This window comes from Muntiacus reevesi, chromosome 13, assembly GCF_963930625.1.
Source record: "Muntiacus reevesi chromosome 13, mMunRee1.1, whole genome shotgun sequence".
Lineage (NCBI taxonomy): Eukaryota > Metazoa > Chordata > Mammalia > Artiodactyla > Cervidae > Muntiacus > Muntiacus reevesi.
Window position 1 is genome coordinate 29,374,744 of NC_089261.1, and position 17,723 is coordinate 29,392,466.

General features: G+C 40.6%; 1 protein-coding gene across 8 annotated transcripts in view; it reads left to right on the plus strand.

The window, feature by feature from the left end:
* Positions 1-17,723, plus strand: part of GUCY1A1 (guanylate cyclase 1 soluble subunit alpha 1) — a 66,474-nt gene that overhangs the window by 21,243 nt on the left and 27,508 nt on the right. For 3 of the 8 annotated variants that reach the window (XM_065904137.1, XM_065904138.1, XM_065904142.1), the window contains exons 2-3: positions 9,642-10,033; positions 16,791-16,852. In XM_065904137.1, the coding sequence (XP_065760209.1) occupies positions 9,776-10,033; positions 16,791-16,852 (320 nt within the window). In that variant the 5' untranslated portion in view covers positions 9,642-9,775. Of the gene's footprint in view, positions 1-5,937; positions 6,082-9,641; positions 10,034-16,790; positions 16,853-17,723 lie in introns of all 8 variants that reach the window. The other 5 variants (XM_065904144.1, XM_065904143.1, XM_065904145.1 and 2 more) reach the window with 3 other exon arrangements.

A 17,723-nucleotide genomic window follows, 5' to 3' on the forward strand; every position in this document is an offset into this window, starting at 1 on the left:
CATGGTCTGCCAGCCCCCTGAGTTTCCGGGTCTTCCTCCGGGCTGGTTTACTTTCCTCTGACCCTCCCACTGTTCCAGGGCCAGCATCTCCTCCACCACCCACGCCTCCATCACAATGCATGTCTTCTTGGTCTCCTTGTTTTGCTCTTTGTTGGTTTCCGTGTGGCCAGGCCTATATGTCTTGATTAATTTGTTCTTGGTTAGGCTGGAGAAAGTTCCATCTCCAGCAGAGCTTACAAGTCTTAGGTGTTTATGACTCTGTTAGTTTGTGGTCCTTTTTTCTCAAGGATCTTGGTAAAAGTTCCAAGGGCTTTACTAGAAGAATCAAGACTCACTATTGTGTCTTCTTCCAGAATCTTCCTTCCAAATGTGATATGTTAGTGCTCAGATAATTTGACTTTCTTCCACTGTAGAGTGAATCCATGCTCATGAGGTCATCCTTCTTTCGCATCAAGGAGAAGTCACTTGGATGCCTCTTCCTTGTTCAAAATATTAAATCAGATGCTTCACAGATGTGACAGTCAATACCAGAATTGACTTTACTCTTGTCACAAACCTATTTTAGTCAGATGTTGGGTGGCTTATCTTGATTTCACAAGTATCTTAAACATTTTCCTAAGTGTCTCACCTCTCCTTCCTCATCACCTAAACCTTTCTACAAAATAAACCAACTTTGAGAGGTAAATAGATAAAAGGGTTACCATTGAATCAATTTTGAGAAGAATCGGTAACTTATAAAAGCAAAAGTTGGAGATAAGATTCTTTGTATAATAAATACTAACCACTTGTCAATCTAGCATTCTAGGAAAAGAAAATCAGATACCATGGGATTCCTGTTTTAGCTTGGTTTTAATTTAAAAATGTTCCACATTGGAAATAATTTGGATTTATTGAAAATAGTGTGCACTGTAATGATATAAGATTTGCTTGATTGATATAACAAGTTTGGTTTAATGAGTGGAAAAAGAGATTTAAAAACTAGCATAGTTCTTCAATGTTTATTCTAATATTTTATTAAAGAAATTTGGCATGCAGCTTATTAGTTAATAGAATTACATAAGATGAAACCAAAATAGAATCTTAATGCTCTGGGTTATGCTGTATACTCCATTATTTTGTAATTCAATAAACGGAACCTAACTATTGACATAGATAGGACTTTCTTGGTATGCTGCGATGTTCTTCAAGTGGAGAATGTTTTCTGTATTTGTGGTGCACTAAGGCCTGGCGTGCTTAGCATGGGGTCACAAAGAGTCGGACACGACTGAGCGACTGAACTGAACTGAACTGAAGCACCTGCTATAAATGAGTTTACTTGGCTTTGAAAAGTGATGATTAAAAGTGTCATAGGTTTAACATATTACCTGTCTTTCTGAGAAGATAGAATACATTTGTCAATCATTTATTTAGTTGCTTCTGTGAGCCTGATTGTTCTGTGGAATGCTTTTGCATAACTTTTCCCTAATCATTCATATACCCCTGCTTCCTCATCGTTTTATGGGCAAGGTAACAGCAGCTCAGTGAAGTTAAGAAAATGATTCAATATCACTCTATTCCTGAGAAGTAATTGGGATGGTTGACTTCACAGCACATGTAGGAAATAGTTCCTATTAGGATACCTATTTCCATATGGAGAGAGTTGGGGTGAATTAGTTTAGGAATTTTACTAAAATCACAGAGTTGATAAAGGGTAGGGTCAAGAGGTAAACACACAGCCTTTGGTGCCAGAACCTAACTCAGCCTTTGGTTCTGGAACCTGACTTGGGTCCTCACACCTGATCTGTTTTGAAAGTTTCATCAGTGTTTACTACCTAAATAGTAATGAAATCCATAGTCTTAGAGAATGTGACTCTATTTTTTCCCTAAGTAATTAAGTAGGATTTCACCTTACTTGTAAATTTCAATCAAACACTGTTGAAATACAGGCATTTCTCATATAACATGATACAAGTGTTCCTAAAAATCTCTGTATGCTGCAAAATTATGCACTAAAAATAAATGGACTTATGGGAAGAAAATGTGTTGAAGTGAAACCAATCAACACTTACCAGCACTAGCTAGAGCTATAACGGTCCTAACAAACATACAAGCTTAGTTAAAAAGACAAGCTGAATTCTGATGAATGCCGCACTACAGTAATTACAGGACTGGTTTAAGGGGAAGAGGTGGTTTGATGGGAAGGGACTGTAGGAAAGTGAAGAGCCTGATGAGTTATTGAGAAAGGGAACTAAAAAAGGAAACTGTAACAAGACAGGGTGTGTATTCAAGCTGAGCTGAGGGGACTTGCAGGGGCGAATGGGGGCCTAGGTGACCCCTATTTTACACTGATGTTATCCCCCATTAGTGGGTATGAGCTAAACCACATCACAGAAATACACAGTATTTATCTGCAAATAGTTGAAAACAAAATGGCTTTTTATAGGGTAAAAAGCAATCACTTGTCTCTCGTAACTCTGCATAAGAATCACCATATTTTCCGTAAATATATTCATAAAAAGATGAAGTCATTGTAAGGAACTATTTGAACAGTATAAGTATGATGTGGATTCTAGGAAGAGCTGGAAAGTATTCCACATATTTCTGGAACAAAATATTGAAACATTTATCTGATTTCCTTGTGACCTGCCATTAAGAGGGAATGGTATTTAATTTGAAGAGCTACTAACTGTATGCCCTCAGATTTCAGTGATAATCCTGGTAGAGAGGTTTAAAAGCACAGGTATTTAGAATTTATAGTCCCCAAAGTTTTACTCTTTAATTAGTCATAAAGCATCCTGTAACAGTTTTCTATACAAATGGAGAATAAAAAAGTGATAATTCTTAGAGTTAAAATCTCCCAGCTCTAGAGTATCAACGTTGCTCTTATTTCAAAGTTGTCACTGAATTGCCTGCTGAATCTAAGAAAGGTATGGATCATGCCCACCTTATTTTTAAGAAAGAATTAATGTAGTGTGTTAAGCATTTGTGTCCGGTGCTGTAGCTTTAGCAAGGCAGTTATTTTCAGGAAAAGGAGAGTTCCTTGTGTTTTGGGTCCCCAGGGCTGAGGTTGCCATGAACTTTAGAGGTAACTTCCTTGTTCTGTGGAGGGTGACCAGCATGGGCTCTTAGTAACAAAAATTTAAACTAAGCATCTTCCGCTTGTGAAGAGAGCTGGAACTGCTTGCACTGTGGAGGTCAGTAGCCAGCCTGGAATCTGAACTGCTGTCGGCTTGCCCATGTCTGGGCTTTGGAATAAGGAGGAGCTGCTTCCCTAAAGAAGGCTTCAGAGGAGAATTGGAGCAGCCCAGTCCCCATGAATGGTCATGTAATATTGCAAACCCCACATCTGGACTTGGTTATGACTGAATAACCTGGTCTTGGGAAATGAGCTGTGGACAACTTTAAAGGCTACTTTTATGGATCCTGGTCTCCCTTGGGCTATGGTTTATTGATAAGGTGAGTCGGGAGCCTATGGGCTCCCTTGCCTTCAGCCCCACATCCCACCAGGAGACGAAGCCTGTGGGTTCTGTCTCGGAGATGCTTCGAAATTGATCTGCTTTTTATCCACAGGGCCACTCTGATCAAGCCCAGATCAGCTGCCTGTCCAACTCTGACCTGTCCCTCATGCCCTCATCCTGCATTTCAGATAATCTCTTGAAAATACAATGGTATTCTCACTTCTTAGTCCCCTAACCCTTAGAAGAGAGTGGTGGCTTAGGTGGCATTGTTTACACGCCCCCCATCAGTACGTCCTGACCTCCGCTGGCTCATCTGCATCACCCTCCCCAGGATTTCCCTGGCTGCACGCTCCGGCCGGGCTGGGCCCGTTCATTTCCTGGGACGTGCCCTGGTCTGTCCTGGCCTCCAAGCCTGCTGTTTTCTCTGGGGCTCTCTTGGCTCACAGTCACCATTCAGCTTGGGTGTCTCTTCCTCCCGGTACTGGATTGGGATCCCTGGTGTCTCTCCTGGAGTCGGGGGTGTGCCCCCTTTGATGGCACACATCATACTTGGAGCTGCATGTCAGAAGTAGTTTTCCTAAAGGAATCCTCTTACACCATTGCTGGGAATTTCAACTGGTACAGTCACTATGGACAGCCACTATGAGCAGTGTGGAGATGCTTCCTTTAAAAACTAAAAATAGAAGTTCCATATGATCTAGCAACCCCACTTCTGGGCATATATCCGGGGAAAACCATAATTCAAAAAGAGCAGGCACCCCAGTGTTCGCAGCAGCACTGTTTACAATAGCCAAGACATGGAAACTACCGAAATGTCCATCAACCAAAGAATGGATAAAGGAAATGTGGTGTTTTTATACAATGGCATATTACTCGGCCATAAAAAGGAATGAGATAATTTCATTTGCAGCAACATGGATGGACCTAGATATTATGATACTAAGTGAAGTAAGTCAGAGACAAATACCATATGATATCACTTATATGTGGAACCTAAAATATGACACAAATGAACTTATTTGCAAAGCAGAAACAGACTTACAGACATAGAGAACAGACTTATTGCTGCCAAAGGGGAAAAAAGATGGGGAGGGGATAAATTAGGAGTAAAAAATTAAAAATAGTCTAGTCTTCCTGCTAGATTGTAAGCTCTGCCTGACTATGATGACTTTCGCTCATGGCTCTGCCTTTGCACCTGGAAGAATGTCCCACATATAGTAGGCCACTCATAAATGCTTGTTGAGTAGACTGGAACGTGAACAAATGAAGGGATGAAGCAGGAAGCAGGACGCAAGCTAGTGCATCAGAGAATCTGTGGGAATGGAGCTTAACGAAAATCAAAATGCCAGGGGTAGGTCAGGTGTGTTTGGAACTTTAACTTTCAGGAGCTCATGGCTGAATTTAGCAAGGAGGTTTGCGTGACACAGTGAAAGCAAACCCAGAGCCTGGTAGGTGGAAGAATAAATCTTGTGTAAACGGGGTGAGTGCTGCACGGGGCTGTGAGTGGAAGAAAAAGCAGAGCTGGCATTGGAGCTGGGAGCAAGGGCATCATGAAGGAACCTGGCTCTCCCTTGCCCTGTCCCTCCGCTCAGGAAGGCACAGTTTTTCTACTACTTTGTCCAGCTTCCCTGGTCTGTCACAAGGGACTGTTCTGTAAATATTGTGTCCTGCCAAGTGAAAAGAAACACATTTTGAAGGCCTGATTTTTGAAATGTTATTGAACAATTTTTCAGCTTTAGAGGAATGAAAATGTTCGATGTTCTGAATATTAAGCTGCCTTCTTGACATTTGTTTATGAAGATGGTTGCCACAATTTGGGCGGGACATGCACACTTTGTCCTTACCCAGGGAGTTTGTTTTGAAGTTCTCTCTTCTTTCAGCTACTGTTCTAAATCTGGGCTTTGGAATTTAATCTTAAAACACATATTTCTTGAATCACAGATTTCGGTGTGGCTGGGTGCTAAGCCTGGCATGTGACCTGCTATTGTAAAACAGGTTTTCTGTGTGAGAGAGTACATATGGGGTGCTTCCCCCCACCCCCGGGTTTTTCACATGTGGAAAACAAGGATTTGTGCTTAATTCTTTCCTTAGAGATTAATGATGGAGTATCTCATTACCTACACAGCAATGCATCCTGGTTATTTTAAAAAATTTTATATTGGAGTATAGTTGATTTATAACGCTGTGTTAGTTTCAGGTGTACGGCCAGTAAACACTGATACATATACATATATATACTGTTTTTGCATCCTGGTTATTGCTATGAGGTCAATAGACGGGTCTTTATTGTCACTCTAGAGGAATTAATCACTTACCAGTAAAAGGAGAAAGCGTTCAGTCAATTTGGAGACTGTTTAATCATCAGCCTGGGGGATGGCAAATATCTCTTTGAATTTCTGAGAATATCTCTTCCACTGCCTGCCAAGGCCTTGTCACCAAATTTATCACTTCAGTTCACTTGTTTTTTTCCCTCCCATGTCACTGCCACATCTACACCCAGCTCTGTACTGCATTCAGGAACTGACCCAACCATTTCTGAAGTTGCTGCTAATGTTATACGAAAGAATCGTCACTGGTTCCCTTGAAGAGCATAGTCTATCTTCCTGGCAACCTGGCAAATGACTGACAAACATGACTTTCCAAGGTATTGGCATTGGCTGCATCTGTTCGTAGTGTAATTTCATCAGCCGCACAGACGAGGGACGCTAATTAGTTTGTTGATACATATGTGATTTAATGAGACTAAACACTTAACTGATCTTGAAGTAAGCACAGTTTGTTTCCTGTTGCTGTTTTTACTTTAATTAAAAAAAAAAAATGTTAGGCACATTGGCTGGAAATCAGAGCACTGTGTCATCTTGGAGAAAAAAGAATTTCCAGGAAGTCTGACTGGTCAGTTGTGTCCTGCTCTAATGAGATTGAAGAGAAGAGGATAAAATATTGGGTTTGAGAACAAGGGTTGAAATCCAATTTAAATAGAAGATTAAGCATAATGGAAGAATTTTCATAAACTACATTATGTCGGAATCCTCAGTGCAATACTAAAATTATAATATGTACCAGAATAACTGATTTTAGGAAGAAATTCCAGACCCGCATCAGCTCCAACATATAATCTTCTATTTTTTATGGCCTTTTTTTAAGTGCCCTCTTTTCTAGTTATTATATTTTTATGTAACTGAAACTATGACATTCAATTAATACACTTTTTCTTCCTAAAAATTCACATATAATAATGGTATTTTGATTTTTATTAATAAATATTTATTAAGAATTATCTACTAGACTCTTAATTACTTTCAAGTTGTGCAAAACCGAATCCAGAGAGGTTCTCTATTTTGGGAGTGGGAAGAGGTGATGAGGAAGTAACCCTAACCCCATGGTTAAAATTACACTTGTATTAAAATGCTTCATCTAATTTGCTTAGCTTTTTGCAAACATGAGTCGGTACTATGGCCTGTGCAGCCTGTTTTCATGGGACCATGTCCATGATCTCTCCTCTGTGTATCTGCTGCAGTTGGCAGAGTTGAGGTGTTGACTACAAGCTGAAGTGACCCACTCTGCCTTTATGGGGAGGTTGGACCCCTGATCTACACCATGCCAGAGGACAGGAGTTAATAAATAGTAATAGGTGGCACTCCTGCCAATGCAGGAGACATATGAGATGTGGGTTTGATCCCTGGGTGGGAAGATTCCCTCAAGTAGGAAATGGCAATCCACTCCAGTGTTCTTGACTGGAGAATCCCAAAAAAAAAGAAGCCTGGCGGTCTACAGTCCATAGGGTCACAAAGACTTGGACAGGACTGAAGTGACTTAGCATGCATGCTTAATAGTGTTGTTGAGAAACGTTAAAGACTAAGAAACAGCTACTTGTAGAACTGAATCTTAAACAGATCTTGGTGGAGAGCTGTAGATCTGCAGGTCTTTCAGAATCCAGTAACTGGTCCTCCATCACCAGATCACCTCTGGGCACCCAGCAGCCTCTGAGACAGACCATGCCCTCTTCTCTGCTGGCAGAATATGGTTTCTGCTCCTTAATGCTGAAAGCGTCTCCCTTTGTACCTTCCTGAAGATTCATAAATCATGTATGAACAAGGATTTGAGGTTTGACTTTAAGAAACAGAGTCACGTAGGTGAAATCTTTGAAAATGACACAAATGAACTTATTTACAAAACAGAAACAGACACACAGACCTAGAAAACAAACTTATGGTTACCAAATGGTTAAAGGGGGAGGGATAAATTAGGAGTTTGGATTAAATGTATACCTCTGGCTGATTCATGTTGAGATTTGACAAAAAACAACAATATTCTGTAAAGCATCTATGCTTCAATTAAAAAAATAAATACACACTATGGGAAAAGAATCTGAACGAATAGATACATGTATATGTAAAACTGAACTATTTTGTTGTACTCCTGAAACTAACACAACATTGTAAATCAACTATACTCCAATATAAAATAAAAATTAAAAAATAAAAAGAAGCAGAGAGTTCCAACGGTTTCTTCTGAATTGTCAGCATCCATCATCTTCCCCAAACCTGATAACCCAGCAATGCCCCAGGGGCTGTCAGATGTGAATTCAGCTTCCTTATTTGTCCCAGTTTGGAAAATGAATTGTCCATTGTTCTAAGCCTATCAGTAATTTATCTGTGACAAATTATAAGCTAATGTTATATACATTAGGAACATACTGAGAGCACTGAGATGCATAGAAAAGACACAGAGTAATTGAACTCCAATTCCAAAGACTGAAGTATAATCCTTTATGTTGGGATTCAAGTACCACCAGCCAGTGAGAAGGATAATTACGTTCTTGTTTGCTTTCTAATGTAAACTTATAAATCATATCTTCAAGATAAATTAATTCTAGTGTATAAACTAAGCCTGATTGTTTAGAAACAAGTGTAACTTGATAATCTATGAGTTTGAGTTAATTGAAACCCATTGGCTGTGGAATCGATGGACCTATGTTTGAACCATAGCTCTTGCACTTTCTAGCATTTCAAATCAAAGATGACACAAACGTTGAGCCTCTGATCCACTGGTGATAAGAATACCTATTTCAAGTGGTTGCTGTGAAGCTTAAATGTAAATACAGGGTTCTTAGCACTGTACCAGACCATGTGTTCTTTTTCCCTCTTTTTTGAGTTTTTTTATTTTCCAAGTATGGAAATAGTCGGTGGACCCATTTAATCAACATCATTGTATTGTTGACAAGCTGAATTTACAACCAGATGGTTCCACTGAAAAGTTAACTAATGAGACATGGGTTGTGAATTATGGAGACTCCATTACAACATCAACAAAAACAAATGTACAGGGGAAAATTAGCGAGAAGGGTCATGCTCCTGACTTTGGGGACTCCTGGGATGAGAGGCCTTCTTGGATTACTCCAGCGTCATCTGGATTTGGATTCAAAGTCTCCTGTAAATCCAGTGACCTGTTCTTAGGAATCAGGAGTCTTTTGAAAAAATATTATTTGTTTTTCATTTTGGTGATATTTTAAATATATTTTACTATTTGTAGAGATAAGTGTCTTTGGCAGTAATCATTTCAATTAATTTTTTCATGTAAAAGACAATGTTTCAGATCTAACAACATACACTTGGGCATCTTTATATACATTTTTTCTTTAGGTATGTTTAGGAGACATTATGCATGCTATTCTGATTTTTTAGAAAATACAGACTAATGAGAATTTAGTAGTATCAGCAGTGATATGACATAGTTTTAGACCCAGCTTCTGTCATAAAACCACAATATTTCACCCTTGTGGAATCAAATGAGACCAAATGGGCTATAAAAATAGGAATCAGTAGTTTGTGCTAAAGACATTTTGGAGAAAATTATATTCCATTTGAAAAATATTAAAATACAAAAAGCAAGTATTTTTCTAGTATACTAGAATGCACACAGGAGAAGGAAATGGCAATCCACTCCAGTATTCTTGCCTGGAGAATCCCAGGGACGGAGGAGCCTGGTGGGCTGCCGTCTATGGGGTCGCACAGAGTTGGACATGACTGAAGTGACTTAGCAGCAGCAGCAGCAGAATGCACACATAGGAAATAAGATCTTTACCAAATGTTCCATCCATTTATAATGGACATTTGCACCAGAATGTTTTTTTTTTTAACTTGAAAATGACATAGGACTGTATGGTCTTCACTTTTTCATCCCTGTATTTTTCTCTTTCCATAGGAATACAGAGTCACTCCTCTTTCTCCTCTGACCTTCTGCAGCCCCTGGACTCCCTGGTCACCAACATCTCTGGTCCACTAGTGGCTTCTGTGTGTTCGTCCTGGTAAAAAGAACCAAGCCCAGGAGCGATCACCATGTTCTGCGCGAAGCTGAAGGATCTGCAGATCACAGGGGATTGCCCCTTCTCCCTGCTGGCCCCGGGGCAGGTCCCCAGAGAGCCCTTGGGGGAAGCCACAGGGAGTGGGCCAGCAGCGACACCAGGGCAGCCGGGCATCTGTCCAGGTGTCCCTGACAAGAACCCGCCCGGAAGGCTTCCCCGGAGGAAGACCAGCCGCAGCCGGGTCTATCTTCACACTTTGGCAGAGAGTATTTGCAAACTGATTTTCCCAGAGGTGAGTGCCTGCCCTTTCAAGATCTTACTGACATTTTGAAAATGCTAATAGGGTGTTTTCCTAAGGAAAATGTGAACACTCGCTTTCTCACTTTCAAGGCTACAGTAGATGTAGACAATTTGACAATTTTCTGAAAACATTTAAAAACATTTTTAAAAAGCAATCATTTTCTTAAATTGTGTTTAATCTTAAAATGTTTACAGTCTTGCATTCTTTTCCAAAGCATCCTGCACTCTGACAAGTTTTATGACTTTGAGCAGCTGTTTCATCCTCTTGGCCTCAGCATCCTTATCTGAAAATAGACATGCTGACAGTCCCAGGTCCCTAGAGTTTGCACAAGCCTTAGGTGAAATAATCCACAGCTCTCACCACCCACCAAGACCCATTAGTTACTTATGGGTGGCAAGCTATTTTTTTTTTTTATAGATTCATTAGCTATTTTTTTAGAGCTAAATTCCTTGGGGAATAACTTATTCTCTGCTGGGTTTTCCTCATCTAATTTCTAAGAGCATCATCTATTCCCGCCAACGTGCTGAAGTGGGGAGACCCCCCCCCTTGTCCTGCTGGGTTGGTCAGGGTCACAGGCCTGTTTAAGACGCCCCTGTCACCAGTTTGGACATGTCTTGGTGTAGGTCTGTGGGCTGCACAGCCTAATGCTGTTTCGAGATCTGGAGCCCCACCCTTAAAGGGATTCAGGAAAGACAAACACTATAGTCTCATATGTGGAATCTTAAAAAACAACAAGAACTCATAGAAAAAGAGACCATACATGTGGTCCCCAGAGGCAGAGGGTGGGGAAGGGGCTTAGAGGAAGGTGGTCCCAAGATGTTAGAAGATAAGATAAATGAGTTCCATGGGTGTAACTCATGGTGACCCTGCCATCCTGTGTGGTGTGTAGGAAGGTTATCAGGTACATCCTCTGAGTTCTCATCACAAAGAGAAAGTTTTTTTATTTTCCTTTCTTTTCTTTGTGCTGCATCTATATGAGAAGATGGATGTTAGCTGAGCCTATTGGGGTCATCATTTCACACTAAATGTAAATCAAGGTGTCATGCTGTATGTGTAAACTTAAACAGTAATGTATGTCAATTATTTCTCAATAAAACTGGGGGGAAAAGAGAAAACAGGAAATACTGGGGATAGGCCATAGACCTAATTAGGTAAAATATGTTTGGAATAGACAGGGCTTGTGGAGAGCTCCTCACCCCAAGGGGCTAAAGAGAAGAGTCACTGAAAGTCTTCATGGTGTGTGTTCCTCCCTCTGACAGTGTTCACAGTTTTATGCAAATTCACTTAGCCTAGGAGATTGGGCGTTGAAATAATCAGATTCTGGCTCTCATAATTTATTGATGATTTTTAATTGCCTCCATACCAACCCTTTGCCTTGTGAGAAACACTGGAGGACCACAGGCTGCTGACTTTTAGGACTGGAAGGACCTTCAGAGGTAACCTTGTTTCATTCCCAAGAAGGACCCGAGAGGCTGAGTGACTTGACCAAAGTCACACAGCTTTTGTGGGATACAGCAATTACTGCTGTCAGCAATATGGGCTCAACTGGCAAAGAAAAGACTTGAAGCTTGAAGAATGGATAAATTAGAATTGGCAGGAAGTTGAGGGAACTTATTTCAAATACAAGATAAGCACAGTAGTAGACTGGCTAGTGGCCTTTGAGATGGAAATATTTAATTACTGTCTCCCCGCTCCAGTCACCAGCAGCCAGCGTTGGCTGGGATGAGGGATGCAGCTCTTCCCGGGCATTTGCTTGGTGTCAGTCTGGGAAGCAGTTGGCACCCTTGTTTCCAAGGGCAGAGCATGGGGATGAGCAGATGGAGAGGTTGGAAAGCTGGAGAACGGCCATTCTTTCCCCAGGTCCTGTCATTACCCCGTTGGCTTCATTATTTTGTCTGATAAATTCTGAATTCCTACAATGGAAGTCATGCACGTATTGGAATCTCTTTTAAAAACATTCAGAATATCAAATACATGCGTTCTTATTTTCCTTTATTTAGGATAATCTGTGTCATTTGTTTGCGGGCTCACAGGAGCTTTGAGTGTGCTGTCGTGTAGCAGGGAAAAGCCAGGCTGAGGACTTCAGGAGGCGAGAGGGCTGCCCTTGACCTGAAGAACCAGGACTCTTTCCCACAACTGAGGCCATTTTCATTCACGTTTCAGCGAACATCCCAGGGCTGGATACATTCATGCTGAATAGCAACCAAACTAGATTACTTCATTGGCTATTCAAACACCTAGGTGTCTTTGATTAAATAGGGCTTTTGTAAAATCTGATCTTTTTTAAGTGGACAGATTTAATGCTTAGCCTACTGTTCAATTTCAGTCCATTCAGTAGCCCAAAAGAAGAGACTCCAGAGAGCATTTGATGGCGTCCTCGTTCTTGTTTCTGATAATTAGATGTAAACTCCAGTTATGTTTTATGGGGGGCAGGTATTATAGTTCATTATCCTTAGCAGATTTAGAGTGGGAGATGATATTCCAGAGTCATGGAATCATAGATTACAAAGGTCTTACGGCTCATCTAGTGCAAACTTCATTTGTTTGAAGAAATTAAGACACATAAAAGTTAGATCACTTGCTTTAAGATAACTAGGGGAGATGGAAAGGTCTCTGCACCTCATTCATAATCGGTTGCTCTTCTATTATATTATTAGCTGATTTTTCATGGAAATTCTCCCCAATAATCCTGTAAGCTCCTCAAGCAAAGTGTTTTTAAAATAACAGCATCATGATCTTAGCTACAGTTGTAGAAAATCAGAACCCATTTCCTGAACTGAATCGAGTCACAGATGCTTATATGAGGGCTTCTCAGGTGGCATTAGTGATAGAGAACCCACCTGCCAATGCAGGAGACATCAGAGATGCAGGTTTGATCCCTGGGTTGGGAAGATCCCCTGGAGGAGAACGTGGCTAACCCACTCCAGTACCCTTGCCTGGAGAATCCCATGGACAGAGGAACCTGATGGGCTACAGTTCATAGGGTCGCAAAGAGTCAGACACGCGGCTGAAACGACAGCACAGCACACAGCAGCACACGCTTATATGAAGGATCTTATCCCAAGTCAAACGCCTTGTGAGACTAAGGGGATCTGAAGGAGCTCCTGAAGTCTCTGAATGTGTTGTGAAATATTGGGTTGCAAGAAGAAAAAAGTAGTATTCCATTATCCTTATGAGCTAAAATTTCCTTGGTCTAAAAGACCATTAAGAACTATAGAAAACATCCCATCCCAGGTCCTGCCATACTTAAAACTTTTCAGTGACTTTTCTTTGCTCTTACATAGACATAAGCTTTCTTAATGTAGCCTCTAGGCAAAAAGAAAAAAATGCAGAAAAGTTAAAAATCATCTGAAATAGCAACTAATCTATAAACCAGACCAATGAAATTCCATTCAGAGTGTTCCCAGCAATACTGGATCAAATGGCAGTTGTACCTAAAGTGTTAATATCCTAGTGTCCTCCAGGGCCATCCTGCAGTCATTGATTCTGCGTCATGAGGCGTGAGATCTCAGGGAAGTTGAGTCCTGCTCCTGACTTTCTTGTGATCTGCATCATCTGAGGGTGTAGGCTCAGGATGTGTTCGACAAGCCTTAGGGCCAAGGTAGGAAGCTCTAGGCACCGGCGGCCTTTACCAATAATGTTTTGTCTGAAAAACTTGTGGGTTTTGTTTTGTCTTGTTTTGAATTTATAACAGTTTTCCAGAGGAGCAATGGTGTATGATGAAAGCAGACACCAAAGCCTGTTTAGCTGTAATATCACTAACGTATGCTGCTACAGCTTGGCTAGGACTTCAGAACTTTTTACTTAAAAAAAGCAAATTCTTTTTTTAAAAAAAATTTTATTGGAGTAGAGTTGACTTAGAATGTTGTGCTAGTTTCAGGTGTATAGAAAAGTGAGTCAGTTATACATATACATGTATCCATTCTTTTTTCAGATTCTTTCTTCTTATAGGCTATTACGGAATATTGAGTAGAGGGCCCTATGCTATATAGTAGGTCCCGAGTTCTGATTCAGCATAGAAAGTCAGGAAGACACCTGTTCTACGAACTCCAGCAATGAGAGAGGGGCCATTTGTTCTTTCTTACAATGACAGCATATATGTTAGGAGGAAAGGACTAGAAAAAGAAGCTCCTGGTGGCAGTGGGAAGGAAATGAAAGACCAGGAAGAATACAAACTGAGAATAGTAAAAATGTGTCCTAATGTTTAACCAAAAGTTCAAGAGGAGGAGAGAGGATGGTGATATTTCCACTAGTACTCGAGGTGAGGAAGGAGAAAGTCTTCAGGGGCAGAAATGGATGGATTTTCTTTCCTTGTTGCCCATCCCAGGTTCCTGGTCAGAGCAATAAATCATGTATAGGCAAATGTAATTCAAATTATTTTAACTTGGAAATAATATAAATTGTGTTTTCGAGCAAGCTGCAGTGGTAACATCTCTGTACTGAATTATATTGAATTATACTATATACTGAATTATATTGCTTCACTGATGTAGATGTTACAGACTAAGCCTTCAGGACTTGGAATGGCTGACAGGGGAGATGATGTGCATTCATTCCTTTCTCCCTTCATTCCATCAGTATGTAGGTAGCATCTCCTGTGACCAGGTACTTTCTAGGGGCCTGACATGCAGTGGTGAGCTAAACAGATCTTCCCTTCACTTTTGGAGTCTCTATTCTAGTGGAGAAGACAGAAAATAAGAAAAAAAAAAATGTCAGGTTGCAAATGCTTGAAGGACAACCAAGATCTTCTGTGCAGGCAGTGACCATCATGTCACTGATGACCCCTCTTCCTTACAGTGGCTCAGCTGTAAAAAAAATCTGCCTGCCAACGCGAGAGTTGTGGGAGACGCAGCTTCTATCCCTGGGTGGGGAAGATCCCCTGGAGGAGGAAATGGCAACCCACTCCAGTATTCTTTCTTGGGAAGTCTCATGGACAGAGGAACCTGGCAGGCTACAGTCCCTTGGGTTGCAAAGAGTCAGACACAACTGAGCATGCACACACGTACTCACTTTCTGTCTGAATAGGTTTTAGAGAAGGACAAAACTCCCAGCAACCCAGAGTTTCATGGGTTTTCATCCACAAAGATTTGCTGGTGTTTGTGATTTCAGAGTCACTCTCTATGAAGTCAAAGCCCCTTGATGGGGTGAAGCTGATACTGGTAGTCTTGTATATAACTGATGGGAATGCCAATGGCTACAAACTTTTATGAAATTGATCTGGAAAGAGCTACTGAAAATTGAGCTGCTGAAAATCCATAGATTTTAAGGATTCCACTTAAAAGAATATAACCTATAGAAATAAAAAGCAGTACATAAGGATAAGAAAAAAACAAACAAAAATGCCCTTGAGATATTGAAGCCTTCTTAAGCACCCTAGGCTATCTGCTCCTGACTTCTTTAGGGTCTCAAGTCTAATGTTTCCTTCTTCCTTCCCTGATTTAAAAGAACATGCCTGCATTTTCTTTCCTAAACCTGCTCTTTGCCTGCTAGGCATTCACCCTTTGCCACAGGGTTCTGGGCCCTTGCTCAGAATCTGCCTGCCGGCCTGGCACTCTCCAGCCCTTCTTTCTCTCTCTCCTTATCTAAACCATCATAAAAATTGGCATATGGGTAAATTTAAGTTCTATTTTATTTCTTTTCAGCACTTGTATTGTCTTTCAAGAAATTTCACATTTAAGTTCTGTTAATAAATGCTGTTTAGAAACCAAAAGTTCTTTTCATAATTTCATCAAAACAGAAGCTTGGTTGATTTTGCTTAACTTTACTGTCTCACTTGACCAGTGGAAAGTCTAAGAGGGATATAAATAGTTCTTAAGGAAAAAGGAATTTCACAACTTGGGAAAGAGCCAGAGAATTCTCCACTGTCCTCTGGATAAACTACAGAAGGCGGCTGTATACACATGCAGATACATAGAATTTTTTTTTTTTTATGGAATGTAAAGAAGTTACCAATAATTTACTTTCTACTTATTAACTGGTTAGGGAGAGCAAGCTGCTAAGAGATATTAATTGTCAACCAATATTTAAAACTATTCAGGCTTACATACAAGTATTTTGCAATCTAGGAAGATTCATGAGATACTCAGAAATCAGTAAAAGAGAAGAACACTGTAAGTGTTTTGTGAAGATTGTTTGTTCAAAGAAAAGAAATGAGTACAAGTTTGGGGAAATCCAAGATTTGTTTCAATCAGTAATCAACTGAACTCGGTGACAGATTGGATTTAAGGGATAAAAGAAAGGGAAGAGACAGATGCTTGGAGTTTCTAGAGCAGGAAGAGACAGGAATGATACATGAGCAGAATGTGAGACTGTGGAAGGTGGAGGATCTCAGCATGGGGTAGGGGGCTGCTATGGGTCTGTGGAAGGAAGGAGGGTCTCCTGGCTTGAGCCCGGCTGAGACTGAAGTCCTGGCTGCATGTCCAAGGGATTTCCTGACCTGGAGGAAGGGGTGCCTGACTTCAGCAAACTGAGTCTCTTGTGTGATTCCAGCTCGGTGGCTGTCGGAACCACCCACCAGGGGCACAGCCCACATCCAGATTCAAGTTCGTTTGCGTTCTTGGCTTCTTCCCAAATGTGCTTGAAAATCAGTCCTCTTTTCCACAGGGGTAGTTCGACTACACTTGTCATTAAAGTAGCAATGCTTCTGCTCCTTCCTGACAAGCTCTCAGAAGAAATTTTCGTGAAGTACGTATCTTCAAGAAAATGATTATTTAAGGGAGTGTTTAAAACTTTTCTTTTCAATTTTCAGTTTGAGCGTCTGAACCTTGCCCTTCAGAGAACATTGGCAAAACACAAAATAAAGGAAAACAGGTAAATTGAATTATTTCAGTTGCATGAATCTCCTGTTACAATCCCTGACACAGCTACCAATAACCAGTGCTTAGTGGTGTATCGCATATATGAATCATTTTGGTATGCCAGGAACTGGGCTAAGCATTTTAGCTGCCACTAATCTGAAAGGAAGTGTGTTCATTTTTCACAGTTCATATGTCACTAAGCTCAGGTTTCTATAAAATGTCTAGAATTTTATAGCTGTTTAGGAAATGGCAGAACGGAGTTTCAAGCTTGGGTTTTTCAGAGCCCATGATTTTAACCATGTTACCCTGGGCTGCTCCATTTAGTAAACTCCCAAAAGGCCTATTCTTTTCTGCTAGGGTGTAATTTCTGAAATATTTAACAAAGTGAAGGCGTGGATCAGAGCAGACTCCTGCTTGAAGAACAGTGCCAAGAATCTGGGGCCAGATCCCAGTGCAGCCTACCTGTCCCCTCGCCCCAGCCTGAGCCACAATTTTAAAAAATTCATTAATTTATTTTAATTGGAGGCTGATTACTTTACAATATTGCACAGGTTAAATTTTTAGCTCCTGCATCAGGAGGGAAGGATGTGGGAGCAAGAAGTATGCAACTCGGGAGTGGGGCGACAACTGGATCAGTCCTTATGGAAGTGTTTCAGTATTTTCCTAACTAGCTTGGTTATACTGATTATACTGATATTCAGATACCTGATCTATTCATTCTTTTTCTTCTATTCCGTCTTTGAAATTTTCTTTAAGAAAGCTTTCTGTAACACTTTCATATGTAAGGTGAATTAAAAAAAACTAAACAAACCCTGATTTTTAGAGTTCATTTTACAAATGCATCTTGGCACATTTACTGCTGGCTCATTTACTTGATTTGGCTT